The sequence below is a fragment of the Indicator indicator genome, chromosome 10, assembly GCF_027791375.1.
Source record: "Indicator indicator isolate 239-I01 chromosome 10, UM_Iind_1.1, whole genome shotgun sequence".
In the NCBI taxonomy this organism is placed as follows: Eukaryota; Metazoa; Chordata; class Aves; order Piciformes; family Indicatoridae; genus Indicator; species Indicator indicator.
Genome location: NC_072019.1, coordinates 31,395,222 through 31,421,180, shown reverse-complemented (window position 1 = coordinate 31,421,180; position 25,959 = coordinate 31,395,222). Strand labels below are relative to the sequence as shown.

Sequence of the window (25,959 nt, the reverse complement as noted above, 5' to 3'; positions counted from 1 at the left end):
AATAACAGCCAGAGCTTCTTTTCTCATTGTCAGTTTTGAACGCAGGCCTACATTAGTAAGCGTAAATATAATGAGTAATTAATGTACTCAAGTACTATGTGACTCTTAAAATCTGAGTGAAGCCGGGATCCTTTCTTAGTCAGGGTGTTCCTTTGTTCCTCTGCCTGGTTCATGAGGATTCAAATTGTCTCTGTGTAGGGAGTGGCTTCATTCTGTAATTAAACCACATTATACTTCAGAAAAAGTGAGGCCAGTCAGATCATGTGTGTTCAGAATGTTGTACTCCTGCCCAAAAGAGGGAGGAAAAAAAATTAAATAAAATCAGTTCTGTCAGGTACTTGGTAGATAGTCTGACCTGATAAGCAACACCAGGACTGAAAGTGTTTATAATTATTCCTCAGACTTTGCCTAGGTGAATTTGTGCCTGCTGAGGAATGTGTTTATGGAGTGCACTTCATCTACTTATTTTTGGTTTAGGGGTCTATGGGCTGCCACAGCCTTGGTACTTCCCTGTGCAGGAATCTTACTGGCTTGGCTTTAGACACTCAAAAGCTGAGGAAACAGCAATTGCTGATGGTGAGTTCTGTTAAAACTTTGGTGTTCCGAAATAACTTCAAAACCACTGATTCACTTAGAGATTACTGTGTAACGTTGCCATTACCTGAGCTGCTGCACAGATTAGAGACAGCCATGCAGTGGGAATCTAAACAGGTGCCTTTGAACTTGGAATGGTCTGCTGTTATCGGAGTTATTACAGTGAACCACTCCTCCATCTGAGAGCCTTTAAAGCAAGGGTAACAAGCAACATCAAACTGGTGCTCGCTAACCTACATCTCTTGACACGTTCAAGGATTTCTTACTGCTCAATGCAACATTTGTGAAAGGACTCAAAAACTGAATACATTGTTGATGTTATTTACACTCAGATTCTCCTGTCTTTCCAAACCTGATTCTTTTCTGTCTACTTTGATGTCAGTTTAAGTACATTTACTTTGGATTTACAATCAAGATCAAAATCTATGCCACCCTTGGACCAACTTTAAGGAGTGCAAAAGTCCCGCTTTCCTGATTTGTTTTCTGTGCACCCATACTGACGCAGTTAAGAACAATATGTGGGTGATTGTATTTAAATTAGAATTAATGGAGAGTGATTCATGTGTGGAATAGAGACTTGCTGAAGGTGATTTTTTGAACTCCGTCTTAAATCTATACGGTAACAGCGAATGAAACCAATGAAAATGACAGATGAAGAAATAACATCTTCAGTCCTATTACCATCTTTAACCTTCTCACTGCTGACAAGACAGTCTCACCACCAGGTGATACCTATATATCAGAAGGGAGTTATTTTTTCTGTTAACATGCTGATAATACATCCATTGCTACATGCTGTGTTCAGAAAAGAGGAGGTTATAACATCAGGGTTTTTGAAGAGGCTTTGCCTCCCAGTGCATTCTGAGGGCATGAACAGGGTTTTTTCCAGACTTGCTGTAAGGATATTCAGAATGGTAGCATCTTGTCTGGATATTATGCAGTTTATGTGCTTCAGCACCGCAAATGCTGCCCACTAGCTGATCATATAGGGATGAGGAGGAAAGAGCCAAAGGAGGATTTGGAGCATGTTTACAGGTGGATGGAAAATTTCCAAAGAGTCAGAGAAGATGTCAGCCACTACATTTCATTGGCTTTCTGTGGAATTTGGGCATATCTTGCACTAGAGCTCCACTGAATATCTCAAGGTTTTAACATATTTCTATTTATTTAGTTTAAACATAAATTGAATAGAACTGATGTCCATTTTCTGGTTATGTTAATGCCTCATAAATTCTTTGTATTCTTTAATATTGTTCCAATACAAGACAGGCTCATGATTTCTTATCACTCAAACTGAAGGTCAGGAAGGAATAGTGGAGTGCAGCACAGCTATTCAGAGGGACCTCAACAGGATGGAGAAATGGCTTCATAGGAATTTATGGAGTTCAACAAAAGCGAATGCATAATACTGTGTCTGAGATGGAATAACTCCATAGGACAACATAGACTGGCCACCACCTGGCTGGCAGGTAGCTTTCCAGAAAATTTTTGTCTGACAACATATGGAACACTTTTGTGCCTCAGTAGCCAAAAAGACCAGATGCATCCTGAACTTCATTAGCAAGAGTAAGCATAACCATCAGTTCAGATGAAGTGATTCTTCTCTTCTAGTCAGCACTTGTGAGACTGCGTCTAGAGTACTATTTTGTTTGGGGATCCTCATCGAAAAGACAGATGGAGCTCAATTGAGAGCCAGCAAGTTGATTAGAAGCTGGAGGATGTAACAAATAAGGAAATGCAGACCAGAGCTGTATTCGATTAGCCTGAAGACACAAAATTAAGATAGAGCTAAACTTCTCAAATGTGCCTCAATATAAGAAAAATGTATTTATTATGAAGGCAGTTAGAACATTGGAACAGGTTGCTCAGAAAGCTTGTGAAATCTTTTTTCTGAGATAGTCACTGTGACCTGCATTTGCCTTACTTTTTCGAGGGTTGAACTTTGGAAGTCCCTTCCGATCTAAATTATTCCCTGATTATCTCAGCTAGCCTGAGTGTGCTGATCCTTACGTAATCCTCTCTACCAAACATTGCCTTGGGTTTTCTCAAGCAGGGACAGTTGGAAAGGTAATTTCTAATTAATTTGTAGGAGTGTCACGACCCAGTTATCCTGTACCAACCCTGGTCAGCAGGAGGTGGGGTGGGGTGCTAAGGTTCAAATAATTCCCTTGGAATAAACGAAGGCAAAATGATGCCGAACGGCTGCTGAACTGGCTTAGATACATTGGACTGGAGCAGAGGGAAAATGGGAGTGAAAAGCAGTGGGAAAAAATATATATCAAAGAGAAGGGATAGCACCATTCTCTGGCTTCAACTAGTGGAATTTTCGCAGGAGCGGTTCCACGTTTCTTGGCAGCAGGTGCAAACACTGTGATGAGCAGCTGGGCCGTGCCATGTGGGCTTCTCTGGGCTGCAGGCAGCAGGAAGCGGGGCCGTGCCATGTGGCTTTGCTCTGGGTCAAAGGCTGCCTGCCGCGAAGCCCTGTAGGCACACAGGGAGCGGCGGGAATGGAGCGGTATGGGGCCATGCGGAGCGGGAGCGGAGCCGCGCGGCTTCATCCGGCCCCCTCTCGCTTGGGCTTCCCCGTCAGCCCTCCGTTTCCCTGCCCGCCCGAGCTGTGCAGAGTGCTGCACACCCACCCTTTGCTAGCGCTGAGGTAACAGGACCACTCGGCGTCCCAAGGAGGCGTCCAGTTCTTGTTTGAAGAGTTAACGCTCACATGAACAGCTCTAGAACTTTCCTCAACTTGTATCTTTCCTTCAAGGGTAATAGTAAACGTTTTCCTTATTTATGGTAACTGCTTAACGTGCTGGGAAGAAAACTGGGCACGAAAATATCAGATAATATAAATGCACTGCTGAAAAGGAAGGTAAACTGGTAAATCATCTTGGTACTTATAAAATTGATGTCTGTCAGTGCACTTTTCTGTGCCCCCCCACTTGGCAATTTTAGGTTGACAAGGCGACTTGTTTATGTTGCTATTTGTGTGCTAGGTAATTTTGTGCAGTTTTATGGGCTACATTTTTAATAGCAGAAAGGTGTGGTGAAATTTCATGACAAAAATAAATCCTAGGCCTTCTGATAAATTATAGTCGTGTTAACTGCACTCTAGGCTGCCAATCTGAAATTGTTATATAAACCTTGCAGAGTCTCCCTCTTACATCATTGTTCTTCGTGTTTCAAGGCTGTTCCTCTTAGTGATTTTATGTAACTGTTTTCTTTTGTGGCAGCAAGACCTAAGACCAAATTGGAAAGCCAGGAATTCTTGTATAAAAATAAACACCAGCTTATTCATTCCACCCTGGAGCTACTCTCTTAATCTAAGTGGCAGTTTAGCAGTTTCTTTTAAATTTACTCTCTTGTTTTTCTTCCTCTCACTCCAAGTAAGTCTGGGAAATGTTTGTATGGTCCTTCTCTTCATGAGGTGAAGAGCTTGATCTAAGAGCTGCATGGACAAAGGATAAAGCATGTACCTAATATTAGTCAGGATCTTCTAGTCTGCCAGATTGTCAGTCATGTTCCTTAGGTATCTGTTCCCAACACTGTGAAGGAGATTTTAAACTAGCTGGCTTTGGGTGTTGTCTTCCTAACCTGAGTAAAGTACTGACGAATGCTCATAGAGAGCTCAAGGCTTTGGACTACCTCCTTTTCCTCAAAGCACCTCTAGAGATAAGGGGAAAGTGTGTCTTTATTAATAGTTGGTTTCTTTTGGTTTATACAGAAAAAATACCAGAGTCAGAAGGCTACATGGATCGGAAGGCCATGGAAGGGGGAAAAAATGGAACAAAGAAATCTGAAGAACCTGAAAAGTCAGAAGAAAAGAGAGACAACCAGGGGGAGAAGGATGGTAAAAACAAACAATGTAAACACAAACGAGAAAAAGAACCCGTCGAGCAGGGGAAGCCTAAAACAGATGTCCAGGACAAAGATGAAATTAATAGTAAGGAGAGAAAGCAACCTGAGTAGCTCTGAGTTACTATACTCATTGTACTTCATAACAAATTAGACTCGGCAATGATTTGAACTCAAAGAGCCCAGTAGGTTACAGCATGCAACTACCAGAGCTAAAGTCATAAGAGGCACCAACTCTCCCAGCTAATGTTTTACTGATTCTTCTACATTGACAATCCCTCAGAATATTTCATCTACCACGCATAAGAGCTGCCTCCCAGGAGAGCTCTGTAACTCATTTTTTATGGTGCAAATGCAGACTGTTTCTATAGCGAGGTAGTGTTCATGCAAAGGGAAGTCTCAGAGGCATATACATTGATTTCTTTGAGTTAAACGAAGCCATAATCTAAATAAAAATGCTTAGAGGAATGTCCTTCTCTCCTAGCCCTCTTGTCCCTCTCACCTCTCTTTTTTTCCCATCTCTAGTGTACCTTGCATCTGTAGAGAAATACTAATTTCAAATGGATTTATCTAAAGTGTTCAGTGATTCTGGCTGCAGCCTTTTCTGATGCTGCCATTAGCCACCACCTAAGAATTCCTGAATGTCCTGCCTGATTTTCCAGTCCCAGTGTTGTCTGTTGTGGGGAGCCAGAGAAGTTTCCTGTATGTGATGCTCAGAGGAATTTATGTGGATTCTGTGGCAAAAGTAACTGCTACAGACAGCTGTAAGCACACTCTGACTCACTTGAAAACTAAAGATAAAAGTGGGGTCATCAGAACTCCTCACGCAGGCAGTGAAAACATACTTTTATGTGAATGGAAACAGGACAGGACTTCAAAAGAATAAAGACAGGCAGAGGGCAAAGGTTATTTCAGCCATCTTCTCCTACTACCGCCTTTTTCCTTTTTCTTTTTTTTTCCTTTCAAGTAAATACCTTCTTTGAGCCTGAGCCAACAGGATTGATTCCAGGAGTATGCATTCAGAACCTGGTGAAGATTTTTGTAAACAGGCCAAAGCCAGCAGTAGATGGGATGAATATTACCTTTTATGAGGGCCAGATCACAGCCTTCCTTGGTCAGAATGGAGCAGGAAAGACAACTACCATGTAAGTTTATTTTAGAAGAAACAAATCCAGGGCAGTGCTCTATTGCTCTTTCCTGAGGAGTAGTCATTTTACTCTTCTGTTTTCTCTCTACTGGCCCCTGCAGCTTGATGCACAACATTACATTTTTTTTCCACATAGGGAAATGATGCTCCTAGGCAAAGGGAAGATACCTTGGATTAGGTAAAACCCTGGGAAGGAAGCAATGCATGGTACAAACAAGTGAAAGTCTAGAGAGACAGAAGTGATTCCCTCTCAGAATTTATTTCCCATTGAAAAACTCCCTGAAGGTGAAGATTTGAAAACCACCCTACTCCACTTGTTCTTGGTTTCTGTCTAATTGGCTTTTAAATCAGTCATGCCCCAAGAGCATCCAGTCCAACCTATCACCCAGTCCTATCCAATCAACCAGACCATGGCACTAAGTACCTCATCCAGGATTCTCTTGAACATCTCCAGGGACAGTGACTCCACCACCTCCCTGGGCAGCACATTCCAATGGCAAATCTCTCGCTCTGTGAAGAACTTCCTCCTCACATCCACCCTAGATCTCCCCTGGCACAGCTTGAGACTGTGTCCCCTCCTTCTGCTGCTGGTTGCCTGGGAGAAGAGACCAAACCCCTCCTGGCTACAACCTCCCTTCAGGGAGTTGTAGACAGCAATGAGGTCACCCCTGAGCCTCCTCCAGGCTAAACACCCCCAGCCTCTCCTCACAGGGCTGTGCTCCAGACCCCTCCCCAGCTTTGTTGCCCTTCTCTGGACACCTTCCAGTACCTCCATATCTCTCTTGATCTGAGGAGCCCAGAACTGGACACAGCACTCAAGGTGTGGCCTGACCAGTGCTGAGTACAGGTGAAGAATAACCTCCCTTGTCCTGCTGGCCACACTATTGCTGATCCAGGCCAGGATGCCATTGGCCTTCCTGGCTGCCTGGGCACACTGCTGGCTCATGTTCAGCCTACTATCAACCAGCACCCCCAGGTCCCTCTCTGCCTGGGTGTTCTCCAGCCACTCTGTCCTCAGCTTGTAGCACTGCATGGGGTTGTTGTGGCCAAAGTGTGGAACCTGACACTTGGACTTGTTAAACGACATCCTGTTGGACTCTGCCCATCTGTCCAGCCTGTCAAGGTCCCTCTGCAGAGTCCTCCTACCTTCTACCACCAAACCCCCAGCTTGGTGTTGTCTGCTAACTTACTAGTGGTGGACTCTATCTCCTCATCCAGATCATCAATAAAGATATTGATATTAGTTCTAGAACCCTAGCATCTTAGGAGTCTGGACTTCAAGAGTGTTTAATTTTCTTTACACATAACTTTATTTGGCAAAATAGGATTAATTGCTAAACGAAACACTTCATAAGTCTGTGTTACAATTTCATTAAATGTTGAAGGAAATGAAGTGTTTTATTATGAATTTTTTTCCATCAGAAAATCTTATTTTTATTTCAAATTTATTTTAAATTGCCCTTTAATTTTTTATTTGTTTGGCAAGAAATATATTTGACCCAAAATAAAAGCATTCTAATCTTCTAAAGTATTTTGTAAACTTGTTTTTCTATTCTTATGGCAAAAACCAAATAATCTTTATTGCTTTAAAATTTTCAGACCTGAAAAATCCATTATTCATCCAAATCCAATAAGAAGTGCCACCCATTGCAATATACCATTTGACATCCTTCCATTTTACACAAAATAAAGAGGTTGCAGGGCTGGAGACTTCAAACCATTATTCTTTATGCTGGTGCTAGTCATCCTCATTTTAGACCCATTTGTACATAGGAGTGATGTACTGTGCTGAACAAACTACTCTTAAGCAGAGTCACTGATAAAATGAGTTTTTAATGCATACCAGAACTATGAAGGCAGATGTATCAAAAATTGCATTAGCAGACCCTGAGATTCTCACTGTAGCAGGGAGAGGCTGCTTTTTACTGGAGTTGTTTCATCATGGCCCATAGTAAGTCCTCATGTTCTATCTAGTGCACTCATGGAATGCATCTTCCTGATCTGGCATGGAAAGGCAGGAAAGTGGGCATTTCCTCATTTTATTTTCCTAGGTCAATACTGACAGGCCTCTTTCCACCCACTTCTGGAACTGTGCTGATCGGCGGCCTGGATATTCAGACTCATATGGATTCTATTCGACACAGATTAGGGATGTGCCCTCAGTACAACATCTTATTCAATCAGTAAGTATCATTCTATATTAGCTTTCAGGATCCCAGTCTGCATGCTTGACCATCCCCAAAGCCTTGTTTCTCTCACTGCGCTGCCAGTAGGTACATCTCGGGGATGCTTCTCCAGTCCTTACACTCACATGGTGTAAGTGTTGTCCTGCTGCTGCAGAAATCTCCTGCATCCTTTAGCTGGGAACAAAGAAGTTTCCAAGGAAAATGGCAGTGGCCTTGGTGTCTGTGTTTCCTGTTACAGTGTGGGTTAACAGGAGTTCAGCCCGGGGATTCATGACCTGTAATGTAGGCCTCCTAAACAAACAAACAAAAAACAACAAACAGCCAAAAACCAACCAAACAAATCTGAGCTGGCAGTGCAGTTTCAGGATGTTTTTACACCCACTTTGCATTACCAGCCAACCATTTGCTATGTACTCAGGTGAATTCCATCTTCACTATTAGTTTGTGTTCATCTCAACAGCAGGTTCTCTTCCTTAATCCAGCCACTCACATTAGCTTCCTTTCATTCCCATAAATGGAGAGCTTGATGCCTGCTACACCTGTCCTTTAATAACAGGTTTTGCTTTGAAAGTGTATTGATCCAAAAGAAGAGCTATGATCTAGATTTAAGGTAAAGCAGCCTCTCTTTCTTTAGCAAGATAAAGCTAGAGTGAATTCTTTGCTACTTGGGAAAAAAATCTGCTTCTTCATTTAAATTGCCCTGGTGCTTTTCTGTCTGATTTCACAGGCTTACTGTAGCAGAGCACATCTTGTTTTACTCTCAACTGAAAGGGAGATCCAGGGATGAAGCTGAGCAAGAGCTGGAAACAATGCTAGAAGACATGGGCCTCACACATAAAAGGAATGAAGAGGCTCAGAATTTGTCAGGTGCCCACAGGATTGTTCTATGACATTTTTTCTGCTGGCTTTTCTTTGATTTGGGGCAATTATTGTTTGAATTTCATGTTTGATGCCACACATCACTATACAGTGGGGAGGTCTTTAGTGTCAAAAAGTAAATGGGACTGTACAAATACTAAAGCTTCCACAACCTGTCCCTAAAGCTTCTCTTTCTTATAGATATACAACAAATTAAATTGTAAAGCTGTCATTTTTAAACGAGTGTGTATGTGTGTGTGTGTATACATATATATCTGTAAATGTGGAAGAAACAAACAAAATATAATGTTCTATTATTTCAAGGCAAATGAAATACTATCATGCTACTCCATTTTTGGGATTGGTAGTCTATTGGTAGAAGTAATCTCTTTCATGATGAAGGTGCAAATGCACATAGAGTATTTGAAGACATTTTGCTTTCAGATTTCAAAGCTGATTTGAATAAAGAGGCAGGTATTCTTACACAACTTTATCCTGTTTGCAACTAAAAATGTTGGCTGGTTTCACATGAAACCATGACCATCTCATCTCTTCCTGGTTTTCTTCCTGGCAATGCAGAGGTGAAATATATATTTTATAAAAATATTAGCATTTTGAACAAGCTGTTCTGAAATTCAGAAGAAAAAATATTTGCTTGATTTAATTTTACAGAAATATTTGTAGATAGGTTCTGGTTTATGTCAGTTTGTCCTTACACTGAAAAGCAATGTTAATTACATCCCTGCCACTTACATGATTCCTGGATGTGTCTGTCCTCTGGTAGGTGGAATGCAAAGGAAGCTGTCTGTTGCCATTGCTTTTGTGGGTGAAGCAAAAGTCGTAGTCTTGGATGAACCCACTTCTGGAGTTGATCCATATTCCAGGAGATCTATCTGGGATCTTCTGCTAAAGTATCGCTCAGGTAACGGGTTTTAGAATCGAAATTGGTTTTTTTTTTCTTTTTTTAAACCTGTCATAGTTCCCTGCTGCGTAAACTGTTGTGAGTAGTTGGATGTGAATACAAACAATGTTTTTTTTTAATGGAACCTGTCTCTGGTGCAGAGAAAAAACTGTATTAATTGCCAGAAAACTAAGCGTAGGTTTGAGTTCCAGAGAAAGTCCATGCCTTTAGCACTGCTCTGTGTTCCTTTTAGGCAGAACCATCATCCTTTCAACTCATCACATGGATGAGGCAGACATCCTTGGAGACAGAGTAGCCATCATATCCCAAGGCAAACTCTTCTGCTCAGGCTCTCCTGTGTTCCTGAAGAACTGCTTTGGGTCTGGCTTCTATCTGACTCTTGTTCGCAAGATGAAGAACACTAGAACTGGAAGGGCTGCAGTAAGTATGTAGCTCTCTGTCTCACATAGTCTGAAAAAAGGTATTCATGCACTACATTAAAGCAGAAAGGTATTAAGTGCTGCTTCAGGCTGTGTACAAAACCGATTCTAAAACGAACAAAGCAATGAGAAAATCTGGTGACACCTCATGAAAAGACACAGACGCATATTCAGCCAGACAGGTGAAAATAATAGGTGGATGTGAAGCCCTTGGTGGTCTGCAGTTCACTCTTTTCAGTTAAGTATGTTTAAACTCTTACCAATTCAGCTCCCTTTGTCCATATACAGGTCTTTCTGATACTTCGTTTTGCAGTACGCTTCTTGTAGACCTTGTGTAGTCTGGTAATAAGCTTGCATGACAGAAGAGTCTACATTTATCCTTACCTAAACCAGCCTTGCTTGAGAAGTAAGGCTTGGGATTCTTCTGCTGTTGGTAGTGCTTCCAGTCTTGATAACAATATGATTTTCATACTCTTAGCCAATGGTGTTAGCATTTGTCAGGTTATTTTTGCATGCAGTTTGGAACTGACAGAGGTGCTTTGTGCAGGTAGATTTACGTTTTCTACATTGCTTAATCCAGTCCTTAGATTAGTTTCAGTGAAATACATTCAAGATTCTCCAGATACGATAATTTTCCCTGACTCCTACATTCTGTTTTGCATGTATCTGAAACGTTTTCATCTTTGTATCTTTCTTGTCCTTCTAGTCACTTTGTAGCTGTGGATCCCAGTGCTCTTGCTCCTGCTCCAGCTGTGCACAGAGGGACAAGGAAGCAGCCCTGGAGCAGGAACTGGATGGTAAGAAGTGGGATGGTTCAGCATTCCAGCACATAGCTTTATCTCTGTTATGCCACAGTCTCATCTTGAAGATCAATGCCACTGAGGCCCACTTCTTCAGTACCTGTATCTGGCATCTCTATTGTATTTTAACATGGATTGATAAGGCTTCTTTATGGTTTTCTTACTATTGCCCCTTTTTTATGTAAATTTGTTGTCAGGCATAGATGATGTACTGGAAGTTTCTGTGCTTTAGAAGTGTAGACTGAGTTCTGAACTCTACTACTACTTCTACTATACTACTGCACCAAAATACACTATTCAGTAATGAAAACTGAAGCATATCTAGAGCAAAGGAAAAAGTAATTTTGGCTTTTCTACATAAAAACTTAAGCAGACATTCCAGAAGATTTTGTGGTGCTTTATCAATAGCCCTGAAATAATTTCCTGCTTCGTAGTTCCAAAGCAAAATTATCGACATAGCCCAGTCTCATACAGAATTAACTGAGCTATCTGTGAGTTATGTAACAGAGCAGTCCCCTTTTGTATAGTGCATACAGCAGCTTTTGAAATCATGCTTGCTTAGCTTTCATTCTTTGGACACTGTTTTGACTTTTCACAGGAGATCTGAATGAGTTAGCAGAAGTAATTCATCATCATATTCCAGAAGCAAAATTAATTGAAAGCATTGGTCAGGAACTTATTTACCTTTTGCCCAACAAACACTTTAAACAACGATCTTATGCGAGTCTCTTCAGAGAACTAGAGGAAACGTTGGATGACCTGGGACTCAGCAGCTTTGGAGTTTCAGACACACCGCTTGAAGAGGTAACAGATAGACTAAAATACCTGCTGATCCTACAATCAGTCCCCAGAATGTTTTCTGAGGTAGTTCCTGTTCTTAAACATGTAATCTTACTACTCCCTAATATCCCCTTCAAAACTTAGTCATATATGCCCTGCCACACTCAGACGGTCTTTGGGATGGGTGTAGAGAAAGGATCCAAGCCTTACTTCCTGTTAAGATTATGGAGCTTGATGTCGTGGTAGCGTTGTGGAGCCCAAAATCTGTCTTTCTGGATATCTTAGTTTGTTCCTTTATTTTCTGAGATATTTCATAAGAGGCCTCCAATTGTTTAGTAAGCAGGGGTACCAAAATGACATCTAATTTGTTTTCTGTTCCATTAAAGGATGATGTATAGTATTCCGGAAGTCAGATTATTGTACCTGTTTTATTCCTAACTGGGACATGTATTTGTCTATGGCAGGTTTTCCTAAAAGTCACAGCAGAAGCTGACCTTGGAATTCAAAAAGCAGGTATAGATCCACAAACCAGTGTTTGATAAACTTTTCTTGGGACTCTTCTGTATTCTGATTATTAAGTAAAGAAGACCCTCAGAACTTTCACTCTTTGTATCATATTCTGGACAAAATGAATTTGGTCAGCAAACATCTGTTTTTAGAGCCTGACAGGATGATTTTTATTTAAATTAGATGAGGTTGTTAGCTAACTAAATAAAAGCGTCAAGCCCACAGATGTCAATGGTTGTAGTAGTTTCATAAAAAGTACTTTGCTGACCATTAGTCCATGAACTACATAGAAGGTTAACTTCCTGACAAGATGAACATCCTGAGGAGTAAAACCAATGTTCCCACCAGGTACAGCCACAGTACAATGGGTGTAATTAAAGCAATCTAGCGATGTGATATATACAGTTGGTAAAATCTGGAGCTCATTGAAATGTTTATGCTGCCTTCGTGTATGAAGGATAAAGTGTCTTCTCTGCCTCCTTCCATCTTAATCTAGGAGACACTCAAGAAAATGGTTCTACTCTTGGCAAAACTTCTGCTGAGAACCAGCCAGCTGAACAAAACACACTGAGAAATAATGACACGTCTCAAATGCCAGTAGGAATAGCAGGAGATCAAAATGGAGGCAAAGGGTCTCGACAATATAAAGGTTTTGAGCTGGTACATCAGCAGATCAAAGCACTTCTCATTAAACGGTTCCACCATGCCTCCCGTAGCCACAAGGACTTCCTAGCCCAGGTATCAACAGACTTTTATTTTCTTGACTCTTTCCTGCATTCTCAGCACTGTCTTTTCTCAGTCGTGTCTGGGGAAAGCAAGAGAGGTGCTGCAAATGAGTAACAGTATCCCTGTCTGCTCAAATTATGATTCCAGCTCTTCTGTCTTTTATTGTATTTCTTTCTGCCTAGAGTCTGTCACCCGCACCAAGTTCATGTTTCAATCACTACTAGTCCAGCCTTGTATTTTTAACATAATACAGTCCTGGGACAAACACAATCCTAAGCACTGGAAATTCACTTGTTAGTGTTCAGGAGCTAAACCAGATCTGACCTGTGTATATATATGTGTGTGTTTGGGTTTGTTTTTTTTTTTTTTTTTGAGGTGTGTACAGTGTCACTCTACAACATACATTTAATAACCAAGAGTGATGTTTTCATGTTTCCTGCAGATTGTTCTCCCTGCTAGTTTTGTGTTGCTGTCTTTAATAATTACAGTCATGATTCCTCCATTTGGAGAATATCCTGCCTTATACTTACACCCCTGGATCTATGGACAACAATTTACTTTCTTCAGGTAAGAGGAATCACATCTGTCACATATCCATCCTCTTCTCCCTGGCAGGATCATGGGGTCCTGTTTTACTGTTTTTTTTTTTCATGCTCTATGTAGTATAAAAAAAGGATTAACTCCTCTGGAGTGATTAAAAAACAAAACAAAACAAAACAAAAAACCCAACCAAAAACCCCCACCAAAAATAGATCCATCAGATTTAAAACTGCATGAAACTGGTGCAAGTGGAGAATACAACTGTTGCTATCTCTAACCAATAGTTCTTCAAATATCTTCCTATCTTTTGTACCTCTTCTTAACTGAATTCATGACCCAAACACTTATAAAGTTACATCTCCTGCCTAACAGGAGATCCAGGACAGTAAGAAATCAGTTTCTGATACGTCATTAAATGGCTCCCATGCTTAGAGCCCAGTGAGAATCTCTACCTGCTGATGTGTGCTCAATTCGTTTATAGGCAGTACAGTATTCAGGCAAAATCTATTAATGTTGCTGTTTAGCAGTTTCTCCCTGACCTACACAGTATCCTTTGGTTGCATCTGATTTTTTTTACCACTAGCACTTTGTCTCCTTTCATTCTTCATAAAAGCTCCAGTTCTGTTCTTTTAAATGTCACTGCACAATTCCTCTGCTCTCTTCTGAACACTTCCATGTATTCCAAAGCTGAACTGGTACCAAGTCAAAACATGTGCAATGCAGAAGCAATCTATAAACAATGTTTAAGTCCAAAAATAGATTGCAACTAGCAGAAAGCAGCAAAAATGAAGACAACCATTTTGAAGTGTTTTCCTTGAGTTTCACACTGAAAATTCACTTGAAACTTTGATTTACACAAGGTAGTGTGTGGAGCAGAGTTTGATCATACTTTTGTAACACTTGAAACTAGCAATATTCTGTAGTCTGATGTTATTAAGTTGTTCCCTGCAAACACTTTACGTTGGTGAGTTTGCAGGATATGTTTTTCACCTTCTGATTATTGAGTGTTACAGAGCTGAGAGGCTAGAAATGTGGATTCAATCACATTTGGAGAATGTTGCTGCAGGAGTATGTCAGGAGTCAAGCTTTAATGTTAGGAGAAAAGAACCATCCCTTTGGGCTGTTAATCATCTTGGAAGGTTCTGGGGTTTCACATAAATGAAGTTGCTGAATTATCAGTAGTTGGAGGGGGCAGTTGGTTCTCCCACATGGCTGTCCTTCACCAGCTGCTGTGTGTATTCCAGTATAGCAGTCTAAAAAAAAAAATATTCTCACGAAAGCCTTCTCTTACTCACTCAGCAACGAGCGTCCTGGCATGGAGCAGATGGTCTCCCTCACTGATGCTCTCTTGAATAAACCAGGATTTGGAAATCGCTGCATGAAGGATCAGCCTCTGCCGTAAGTTGCTAGCTGGCCTGTCTGGAATGAGATTCAAGCAGCATTATTACTAGCTCCACTTGAGCAGTGAAACAAGAATGAATTGGATTCACTTTTCACTAAAGCAAGTGCTTCAGGTATAATCTTGGCAATAATGCCTAATATCTGGTCTAAAGTAACAAAGAAAGAGGACAATAGTGCTGCTGGATTAAGAATGGTTTAAAGTGCTCAATGTGACTGGTTGGAAAGCTGCACATAGAACCATGTACTGAAAATTAAGCAACCTTGAAATTGGCGTCAGTTGACCCAGAGCTTCACATCTTCCCTGGCACTTTCCACGTGTAAGTGCCCTCAGATTCCTTCTGTTTCCACTGGTGTGTTTGAAAGCAACAGCTTCAACAGGTGTGAAGTACCAATAGGACAGTCTCTATGACTTGAAGCTATCATCACTCTGAAGGAAGGGCAACATTTGTAGAGCTCTTATTTAACATGTTGTTCTACTCACCTCGCCTGTGAGTCCTGCTTTGGAGGAATTTGTCACTGGCATGCTATGCTTTGCGTCTTTTCCTTTCCTCCTGCCTTTCTCCCAGGCCATAATATCCAGCAACTTGAAGAGCAAGGCAAAGGAGAGGACAGCCAGAAGAATCATGTCCTCTGCCTGGTACAGCAGGAACAGAGAAGAGACATTAAAAATAGAGAAAAGATAGTGTATCAGCAAGGAGGAGGATAGCTTCTTTGCAAAGAGATGTGCCCACTGCAGATTTTGTGTGTATTGATGTACCTCAGGCTGTCTCCTTGTCCCTTCAGTGTTCCATATGCAAGTTGAAGACAGTAAATTTGGCAGAGATGTGTGGAGAGATTGTATTTATTTACATTTGCCAAGTACTTTAAGATGTTCTTATTATTCATAACTCACAGGTTAAGAGCTGGGAGCATAATGTTTACTTGTGATTTTGTAGGTTTGTGGGTTCCTACGAGCTGTGTTTCTGCACAGCTTAAAGAGTCTGTTCCTCTACACAGGGGCTACTCATGCAATAATGTGACAACTGCCTGGTACACACCTGCTGTTCATCCTGAGCTAAGCAGCTTCCTGCTGAACCAAAAGTGGAGCCCGGAGAATCCTTCACCTCTCTGCAAGTGCAGCTCTCACAAGAAACTCACTATGCTGCCAGAATGCCCAGCAGGTGCAGGAGGCCTCCCACCACCACAGGTTGTATCCTTGTGCCATAAAGAAAGAAATTTTTAACAATTTTTCTGGTTATTTTTTTTCCCCTTAAAGAACAGTTCTACTTAGAAGATTGCCTTTCTTTAAAGAAAGGGGAAAGGAAGAAGAGAGAAAGAGAAGAAAGAAAAGATTTTGAAAACAGGAAATGGGATCATATTATTAAAAATGGAAAAACTGATTGAGCCTACCCCAAATAATTTTTTCATATGTCTTTTGGTTCTGTTTTTAGAAAGAAAGCTGTGCCCTAGCAAAATCAGCATTTGTATGCATGTGCACGAAGATAAGCAATTTAATAACTACTGATGCTGTGTGGGGAAGAGATGAGAGCTACATTCCCACCTGTTCCTATAAATGAATAATCTTAGCAGTGCCCTTCATAAAATGCTCTTTTGAAGAGCAAAGGAAAATTACCGCCTGTTAGTGTTTACATTTTCTAAATGTTTTTTCTAACAAGTTAAAGAAAACAGAATTGTAATTTTTTTTCTTTGCCTGTGGGGATTCTAGTCCTTTAAGAGCAATGTGTTTGTTATAATATTCTCCTGATAATTTTGCAGGATATGATAATTTTGTGTAACTTGTCAGAAAGACACAGTTCATATTTGAGTCACCAGGCAAGCAAGAGTATGTAAATAATTGTGTCTGAGCATAGACAGGCTGTTTAATGAAAACATTATGAGGATGCTACCAGTCCTCCTGATAGAATCAGCTAGACATCTGTAATGCATCTTCTGTGTCATCTAGTACTGCTTCTCTCTGGACAGATGGAGAAATTTCTGTCAAGTTGATTAGATTTCCTTTCTAGGTGATTACTAGATTGTTTCAAGTTGCAGACTTTGCCCTGTGAAAATGCTTAGGAACCTTTTTCAGTATAATCTGCCTTGAAATAAACTCAGCAAGTCCAAGGTCTTGCATTTCACAGCAATTTGTAATGCAGAAGACTCTCAAAAGTCATGCAACATCATTTGTACTACAAAACAAACAGGAAAACAAACAAGCCCCCCGAAAACCCACTACCCAAAACAATCCCCCCATGACAATTTTTTCATTCAAATTATCTAATGTGCTAGTGAAAGTGACCTTATCTTAGTAATTTTTACTTCGACTTGCTAAATAACAGAAAACTACCTTGTCTTCATCAGGACCTCAATTTATTTGAAAAGCTTCCTTCTTTCACAGTGAAGAAAAATCCTGGACCAGCAACACTGGCCTTTGCAAATAACTTGGGGAAAGTTTCAGAGGGAAACCAGGCACAGCTGTTTTATAGCAGGCATCACAAACTTCTGTGGTTTCACAATTCCTTCTGAAATCTTAGTAAAGTAAGGATATTTGGGCTGTTATTCAGTGATACTATGAAACTGAGCAAAGCCACTTTTGCTAGGTTTGTTGTGGCTGTAAAGTTTACTGGGATTTTTGAGGTTTTCTTTTCTTTACAGAGAGTGCAGCAAAGCACAGAAATTCTTCAAGATCTGACCCACAGAAACATTTCAGATTTTCTGGTGAAAACATATCCCAACTTGATAAAAGTGAGGTAAGGATGAATCTGTTTTTCGCATGCAATATTGTGTACCTGGCCATGGAATCCTCATTTAAAAATAACATAGCACCTGAATTGTTGCGCTGTTGTGTGGACTTGAGCAGCATATGCATATTCATGATATAAAAGGAAGAGATGCTGATTTTAGAGGAGTTAAATTGTCTTAATTACACCTATCTGTATGATCAGGCACTCCTTTATAGACAGAGCTAAGTTTCAGTGATAATGATAACTGTGTCAAAGGTGAGAAAATGGGTGCCTCACATGCTGAGCTGTCTTGCAGAGGTACAGGTATGTGTTCCAGAAGAACTGTAGCCACACCAGCATGACCATCTGCCTGAGTTAATTATCACTTGCTTCCCGGAAATGCTAAAGAGCCAAAGGACAGTACTGCATAGATACATCTATCCTATCTATAGCTCCTTAGCTTGCCTAAGTGTTGTGCATGGTAGTTAGCTGTGCAGTGTCCGTGGCCCATGATTTCTGATTCCTACCTTTTCAATTCACAGCAGAGTTCTTGAAATTCCTGTTATATTAGCTATGTGCTGGCTACTTTCAACATGTCATAATAATTTTACATATGTCTTTTAAAATCAATTCATAGGACAGCAGTATGTGTCACTTAAGAAATCTTGCTTATCTTTACAAGCTGAGGATGAATCATGCCAGAAAACATAAAAGAATGAAAACCCCAGAACATACTGCAGGAAGTACCAAAAGTCCTAACAGCAGCAGCAAAAAAGAAAGCAAATAACAGACAAAAACTCACCAACAATAAAAAACAAATAAACAAAACAAACTAACAAACAGCAACAACAAAAGCCACCAAAACCCAAACAAAACCAAGCAAGCGAAAGAAAAACCTGGGAATTCACCTATTTCCATTTAAGCCTGACAATAGCATTGACTTTGTCTCTTTCAGCTTGAAGAGCAAATACTGGGTCAATGAGCAAAGGTAAGAAACCAATTCACAGATTATGCTGGAACAATGAATTTCTGTTTAGCCTCAGAGCCTGGCAATGTTTCTGTGAAAGGACAAGAGGAATTGTGGCAGATAGTGTAGAACAAAGAGATGTCTTCATTTGGAAATAGGATGGGGGAGAGCAAGAGTTTTATGAAGAGGATGGGGGAGAGCAAGAGTTTTATGAAGACTAGGGGTTATATTTGTTTGGACTACTCCCACAAGCATCAAGGCCAGAGGCACACAATGGAATGATCACAGTTTTATTATCTACAAGAGTCAGACTAATGGGACCTGAGTGATGGAAAGTTACAAACAATACTGCACTGCATTGACGTAGTGCTCTGATACAGCTCCTTCAAAGCATGTCAGAAAAATATGACCCCCCCCTCTAAAAAGAGGACCAGGGTAAGATGACAACTAGATAGCAGCCTGTTCAAATACAGAAATAAGAGCCACAACTCCTCATCCCTGCTCTGAACATGTGCAGTAGTTACAGAACAGATTCCACTAGTGCTCCACACTTCTGCAGAGGCATCACTTGACCCCAGTGTGATGTCTGCACTGTAGATACTCATCTTACGGGGATGACTGATTAGCCTGAAGAGCACCCTTTTTTGTTTCATCAGCAGTAGGAATTTACTTACGAGGTAACAGCTAGATGACTGCCTTCTTTCATGGAATACTTGTCTGTTCATGCACAAACATTACTTTCTGTGGAGTTAGACTTTGGTTCATCTCGTGCCATAGTATTTAATATTGTGGAGTATTGGCTGCCACCAGCATTGGTGAATATCTGCTCCTTTTTGGGCAACTGAAATTTTAACTGAGCTCCATGTTGTCCTCAGTCCTCCATGCTGTCCAAACAATTACACCCCAATTGTCTTAAAGTTTGTTTGTTTTTTTTTTTTTTGCTGTAGAATTAACTGTTTTCTCCAAGTCTTCTATCTAAATAATAATTTTCTCAGGTTCCTGGCATTAACCCCTCCAAAACTGGTAGAAATTCTATGACTGTTAAGCCCTACAAAGACTGAATACAACTTGTTAGAAAAAGAGTAGAGATCATTATGCATTGGTTGTATGAAATATAGAAGGAAACTTACAGTAAGTGTATTTTTAGTGTTTTCATCAATGTACACAGTTTTGGGTATGACTGACCAATGATAGTGTTCTCCTTGTTAGATATGGAGGAATTTCTATAGGAGGAAGGCTCCCAGTCCTTTATGTTTCTGGAGATCAAGTTGTCAATTTTTTAAGTGATCTTGGTCGAATGATGAATGTTACAGGAGTAAGTAAGACACACCCCCACCCCTTACTAAAGAATTATTACAGAGCTGAAAACCTGCAGTACCACATTTCACCTATACATATGATCTTTAGCCTTTTCTTTTTTATTTTAGGGACAAAATTCACTGATTGCTGCTAAAGAAATGTCTAATTTCCTTAAATACATGGAAACTGAAGATAATATTAAGGTATTTGATAGAAGTAATCTAACAGTCCTACTTGACATAGACTTCAGATTGTGAGAACACTGATAGTGTCATTATCAGATGCAAGAAGAGCTAAAATACTATACTTATTGTAAATAATATGGGATACACAAATTTTCTTTAACCATGTTATTAGTACTTGATATTCTAGATACTTCTGAGTAGGACACATTCTGCTATATTTTAAAAGTGTTTCTGTAAAATCCTTTTGACAGTGGTCGTCATACCCTTTTAAAAGCATAGTACGCGAGCTTCTGCTGTACCCAGGAATTGCTGGTGCTGGATTCTTCACAATGCCCACCACAGTAGATAAAAGGCAGCCAAGTTTTATCCTGCAGCTCAGGATTATTAGTGAAAGCTTCTTAAATGAATCTCTGCTTTCTGACTCTTTCAGGTGTGGTTTAACAATAAAGGCTGGCATGCTATGGTTAGTTTCCTTAATGTAGCAAATAATGCAATCCTTAGAGCTAACCTGCGAACTGGCCAAGCTCCTGAGCAATATGGGATCACTGCTATAAACCATCCTCTTAACCTCACTAAGGAGCAACTCTCTGAAGTCACTGTGTAAGTCTGCCCATGCTCTGTATCTGGCTTTTACCCTTCCTTGTCCTGACAGTTTACCACCTCCAGTGTACTTACACTCTGAGGAGAAGTAGTTCAATTGACAGAAGTGAAGTTTTACTTCAATCAAGAATTAGAAATACAATCTATTCTTTTCTGTTTTGTTATATTCCTATAAGAGTTCATTCCCATTGCATGGGAACGTGCCCTGTGACATGATTATATATTTCTGTTGATTCCCAAGCACAAAGGTTCGTAAGCTTTGCTTCACCATCCAAAGCCTATTGTGATCTATTTGTGAAATAACACAGAGCTCATATTCAGAAAAGCAGTCAGAAATTGTCCTTAATTGACTAAAGGTAGGCAGTAGCCAATGACCTCCATCTTGATGCCAAGGACAGCACACAGACAGACTTTCAATGACATGTGGTAGAGCTGACATATTCCAGAATTTAAAAGCCATATTTTCTTCAAAAAACACCCCTAAGAAAATGTGGCTTCCCACTAGTGTTTCCTGTTAAGTTTAGAATTCAGTGAAACTGAAAATATCTGCCTTAGCACAGAGCTAAGATCTCATTGTCTGCAACTTGCCTCGCATGATACCCTCTGTTCCCAGCTTCCAGGGCACTTCACCTATGGTGCCTTCAGCTGCCCCGTACAGGAAAGGCTGCAAAGTGAGAAGCTGAACTCTTCCAGAGAATGCAGATGAGTAACAGTGCCATCGTCATCCATATTTGTTAGCTGCAGTTCACAATGCAACCTGGAAACACACACTAGCACATTTTGAAGCTGCAAGAGTCTTCTACTTACAAAATAAATTTGCTGCTTTCAGATCTTTACATTCCCTCCAGATTCCTCAAATGCTAACAGTGTTGTGCTGCATCCATTCCCTTGATCACAGTCCCTTTTTGTGCTTTGTTTTAGGCTGACTACTTCAGTGGATGCTGTTGTTGCCATCTGTGTAATTTTTGCCATGTCCTTTATACCAGCCAGTTTCGTGTTATACCTGATTCAAGAACGTGTGACAAAAGCCAAGCATCTACAGTTTGTCAGTGGTGTGAGACCTGCAATCTACTGGCTAACTAACTTCATGTGGGACATAGTGAGTAACTGCTGGTCTGATTTCACAGCTGCTATTGGGTTTCTATGAACTGGGGTCTGATCAGTGAATTAAGTGATTCTGAGCATTGCAAAACACTAATTTCTTCTCAGTGAGCATGCTTAAGGCCCTGACCTCCTAACTAATTACAGATGGAGAAATTAAATGCACAACTCATTATTCGACTAATGAAGCTGCATTTGTTGTACTCTTGGGATTTCCAGTTCTTACAACTGAATGTGTAATAAAGTACAATCTACCATAGCAGGTAAGGCCCACCTGCCTGATGCTAGTCACTCCTGCCCCCTAGAAGAACCACAACATGTTTCCAGATATTAAAAAAAAACCAAACCAAACCAAAACAAAAAACATCTAAGTGGAGAAGATTCACAGGCTGCTGGACCAGTAGCCAGAGGCCATACAAAATACTCTAGGAGGAGTAAAAGTAAAGATTTATTTGTTTAGAACACTGACTCGTGTTCACTCTGTTGCTCCAAAAGGATTTAGACCACAGGCCCAGGCTTGTTTAGACAGGGCTCAGCTACCACCTCATTACTCCTCAGGTCACTCAAAAAAAAGCAAATTCTTTGCCTAGTTGAGGTACAGCGACAGACTTGTGTTCCAACCACACCTTCTCAACAGAGAGTGGCCATAAGAAAAGCATGAACATGGAATTGAAAGAACTTAAAAAGGAAATAAAAATTGAAATAATTGAAAAGGCCAAAACTCTTTGAGCTTTGGAAGGTGCTCTTTCAGGAGAAGGTAAAGCAAAGCATTAATTTAGTAAATGAGGTAACAGAAGCAGGTCTCTGCATTCCTGTCCTCTGCTGGTCAAAGCAGGCTCCTAGCAGCTTCTTTGACAGCAATTCTGCTTGGCCATGGCCCCTCACAGCATGACGCAAAGGCATCTACTGCTGTAGCAGTTCTGTGAAATGCCACCTGCCATTCTACATGGTGACCTCTGTGCATTGCAGTAGACTAAGCACTGCTGATACTGACCAGAGAAACTGAGAAGAACAACGGCCAAGCATACTCACTTTATCCTCCTCCCAGGAATGTGGCTCAGGTAACCAGGCTGATGCAGCTCCTAAACAGCCTTTGCATCACCAGAAACTGCACTTCCCTTGCATACTCACAGCCTCTTTCTGTGGGCAGCCTGCCAGCAGGACAGTGAAATAACTCCAGTGAAATAATTGCTTCTGAAACCATAATCTAAGAAATAACAACAAATGCTGCATTTTTGAGGAGCAGTCACAGAAAATTGTTGGGTGCTGCCAGGGACACATTGATCCAAAGCTTGTGTGACTAGTCTAGGTCATAAATTAGGTTGATCCTCAGTACAAAATCCTTTTGGAATAATGTGTAGGATCTGGGTCTGTTTGCTGACCTTCTCACCTCTTGCACACTGATCTTCACCTTTGTGATGTGACAGGCCAGTTATGCACTGAGTGCTGGAATGGTTGTGGCTATATTTATTGGCTTCAACAAGAAAGCATACACTTCTCCAACAAACCTTCCTGTGCTTGTTGCCTTGCTGCTTCTGTATGGGTGAGTATTCAAATTTTATTCTTGCATATGGGACCCTGTATTTCACGTGGAAATTATTTCATCTTATTGACCTTTGTACTTAGTGAAATCCAGCTTTAAATGATAAAACTTAATGGGTACAATACAGGTTAGAAATTAGTTTTTTCTCTGCTCCAGTATATTCACATACTTTGCCTGGCCACATGTTTTGTTTAGTTTTGGGTTTATGGTTTTGTTTTGTTTGTTTTGTCACTGCCTTTCATTTTTAAGCATTTAATGTAATTTTTATAGGCAAATATTTTTGTTCAGTTTGCTGCTTTCAATTTGCTACACTGTGTAGGAGTTTGGTGTTTTTTCGTTTGCCTCATTGAAGCCAGTACTAAAATATTTTTCAGCATTTACGTTAGAGCAAAAAGTAAGAGTACAGAGTATTTGATGCCTTTAGGTGAGCATTTGTTTTCACAAAATATTATTTTACAAGGCTGACTGAATTCACTTTCTCTCATTTAATGAGTGATCATATATTTTTGTCTATAAGATCATATCCCTGATAGCCTGGCAGCTGATCTAGTCTAGGCAAAATGATTGGACTAGATCTATTTCTAGAGCTGAAGAGAGAAATTAAGCTTTCCATGTCTTCCTATGTATATCTCAAATGAAGCCTGAGAGGGAAGAATTATTTTCTGGGCAGGCTAGCCTGTAAGTTTTCAAAGTTTTTGTTTTCTTAGAATGAAAATCCCAAGAAACTGCAAAGCGTTATCATGGTTTAAACACTGTAAAATGCCCAGTGTTAGAAAACACTAACAGGATGTTAATTTGTTTTATTTTTTAATTCTATTTTTTTTTAAAGTCTAAGAGTGGTATCTTTACTAAGTTCTCTGTGGATCTGTATTTTTTAAAAATACAGCAATTCATGGCTGTGTGTATGGACATTTAAAATGTCTTTGCCTATTTTAAAGCATCTACCATGATGAAATTTCCAGAAAAAATATGATCACATGGCTGTCAGTTTAACAATAATTCCATAATTTTCTACTTGAAATAAAACAAAGCAGAAAGGAAGGTAAATTCATAGAATCATATATTAACCCTTCTGTCCAGCTGCAGTCACAACAGGAAACAAGTATTTTTTTCTGACCATGTGTGTAGTGTCCTGGTAAGCAATTCAGGTTCTTGTTGCTGAATTCTTCCCAGACAGACTGATGGTTGTTAAGCAATGCAAGCTTTTTTTCCAGAGGAATACTCCTCTTGTGCTGCTGAATGCGCATTTGCTATGTTCAGAGATCATGGCACAGAAAGCTCCTATTCAGAAGAAGAAAAACAGTGATAGAGTTAGAAAATAATAAAAAAAAAATCAGAGTGTTTGATTTCTTCAGATACCTCTAAAGCTTGAGGTGTGTATCATATTTGCCTTATCTAATGTTTATTTATTTCTTTCTTGTGTGTAATCCAGTGAGACCTGCAGCAGATGCCTAGGGTGATAGTAACCTTACTAACACTGAGTTTTCTCAGGTTTTGCAGTTTCTCTTGCCATGGATTTTTAACAGCAAAAAAGACTAAGCAGAAAAAGCTTTTTGTCTAGTAACCAGGAAAAGAATACTGTAGTGGTGTTTCTGGTTGTTTCATTGTACTTGAAATGCAAAGAAAGATCAGCTTTGCATTTTCATTAGGCTAACTGACATGAGAATAGTGATAGTTTTTCTATCTTCTGCATGCAGATGGGCAGTAATTCCCATGATGTACCCTGCTGCTTCTTTCTTCAGTGTCCCTAGCACTGCTTATGTTGCATTGTCTTGTATTAATCTCTTTGTGGGGATCAACAGCAGTGCCATTACCTTCATCCTGGAATTATTTGAAAATAATCCGGTAAGGAATGTTGTTGTTGACACCTAGCTTTAAGGAGCTATGCAAAGTCTGTCCAAGCATAACCATCTCTATCAATAACTGTCTTTGTCTACCCTGAATTTTTTTTTATGCCAGCAAATGAGTGGGGAACTTGTTGGGACAGATGATGAGCAGAACAACCCAGGGAAGTGACTCAGGGCCTTGGGTTACACACATATGGAATGACATGGAGGGTTTTTTTTTTTGCCCTAAAAGCAAACTTACGTACGCTTTCACAGCTGGAAATGAGGAGGCATGGCACTTTCTGCTTGAATCTGCAGCTTAATTTCATAGAATCATAGAATGCCCTGGGCTGGAAGGGACCTCCAATTTGGTGGATATGGGTGGCAGAAAATCAGAGAGCCACCACTAAACAAGGAAAGGCGCTTAATCCTGGTCATTCTTAGAAAGGCTATAAGATCAGCACTTTTAGTTGGCATGCACAGCTACTACCACCTCTACAGCTGCTAATACTCTGACCACTGCCACTGCCACCCTTTCTACAGGGGTGTAACAGTGTGAGAGCTGAAATCCCCCTACACTGACAATAACCAGGCTAGAGCAGTCTGGAAACAAATGAAAGCTGTATTTACAAGCAAATCTACAATCTATGATAAAAGGTAATGAATATGTACAGATATACACTATTCACAACATTTACAAATATATACAATCAACAGAAAAGCACAACCAAGCTCACTTTGCTTCCCCCAAGGGGCCTCCCCACCAAGACCAGAAGAAATCCCCCCACACCCTCCTGTCAGAAGGCAGAGAGTCAAGAAGCAGCGAGGCTGTTAGACTTAGCTTGTCAAGGTCAGTGTGTTATCTTCAGCCAGAAAAGAAGAAGAAGAAGCCAGGCAGTCCAGCAAGCAAGCTGAGAACCCAGACTCCGACTGCCCCAACTTTGTTTTGAGTAGTAGTTCTTAAACATTTCTATCTCTCCAAGGGGAGTGTTTAGAATAATCAT

General features: G+C 40.4%; 1 protein-coding gene across 1 annotated transcript in view; it reads left to right on the top strand.

Annotated features, from left to right (window-relative positions):
* The window catches only part of ABCA4 (ATP binding cassette subfamily A member 4), an 81,271-nt gene that overhangs the window by 37,060 nt on the left and 18,252 nt on the right, over window positions 1-25,959 (top strand). The window contains exons 17-38 of the mRNA XM_054384345.1: window positions 478-576; window positions 4,316-4,534; window positions 5,414-5,591; window positions 7,645-7,776; window positions 8,507-8,646; window positions 9,422-9,559; window positions 9,792-9,979; window positions 10,685-10,775; window positions 11,377-11,582; window positions 12,023-12,071; window positions 12,562-12,803; window positions 13,234-13,358; window positions 14,631-14,729; window positions 15,729-15,918; window positions 17,367-17,461; window positions 18,390-18,422; window positions 19,611-19,716; window positions 19,829-19,903; window positions 20,316-20,485; window positions 21,407-21,584; window positions 23,014-23,129; window positions 24,827-24,974. Coding sequence (XP_054240320.1) covers window positions 478-576; window positions 4,316-4,534; window positions 5,414-5,591; window positions 7,645-7,776; window positions 8,507-8,646; window positions 9,422-9,559; window positions 9,792-9,979; window positions 10,685-10,775; window positions 11,377-11,582; window positions 12,023-12,071; window positions 12,562-12,803; window positions 13,234-13,358; window positions 14,631-14,729; window positions 15,729-15,918; window positions 17,367-17,461; window positions 18,390-18,422; window positions 19,611-19,716; window positions 19,829-19,903; window positions 20,316-20,485; window positions 21,407-21,584; window positions 23,014-23,129; window positions 24,827-24,974 — 3,017 coding nt within the window. The remainder of the gene's footprint in view (window positions 1-477; window positions 577-4,315; window positions 4,535-5,413; window positions 5,592-7,644; window positions 7,777-8,506; window positions 8,647-9,421; window positions 9,560-9,791; window positions 9,980-10,684; window positions 10,776-11,376; window positions 11,583-12,022; window positions 12,072-12,561; window positions 12,804-13,233; window positions 13,359-14,630; window positions 14,730-15,728; window positions 15,919-17,366; window positions 17,462-18,389; window positions 18,423-19,610; window positions 19,717-19,828; window positions 19,904-20,315; window positions 20,486-21,406; window positions 21,585-23,013; window positions 23,130-24,826; window positions 24,975-25,959) is intronic.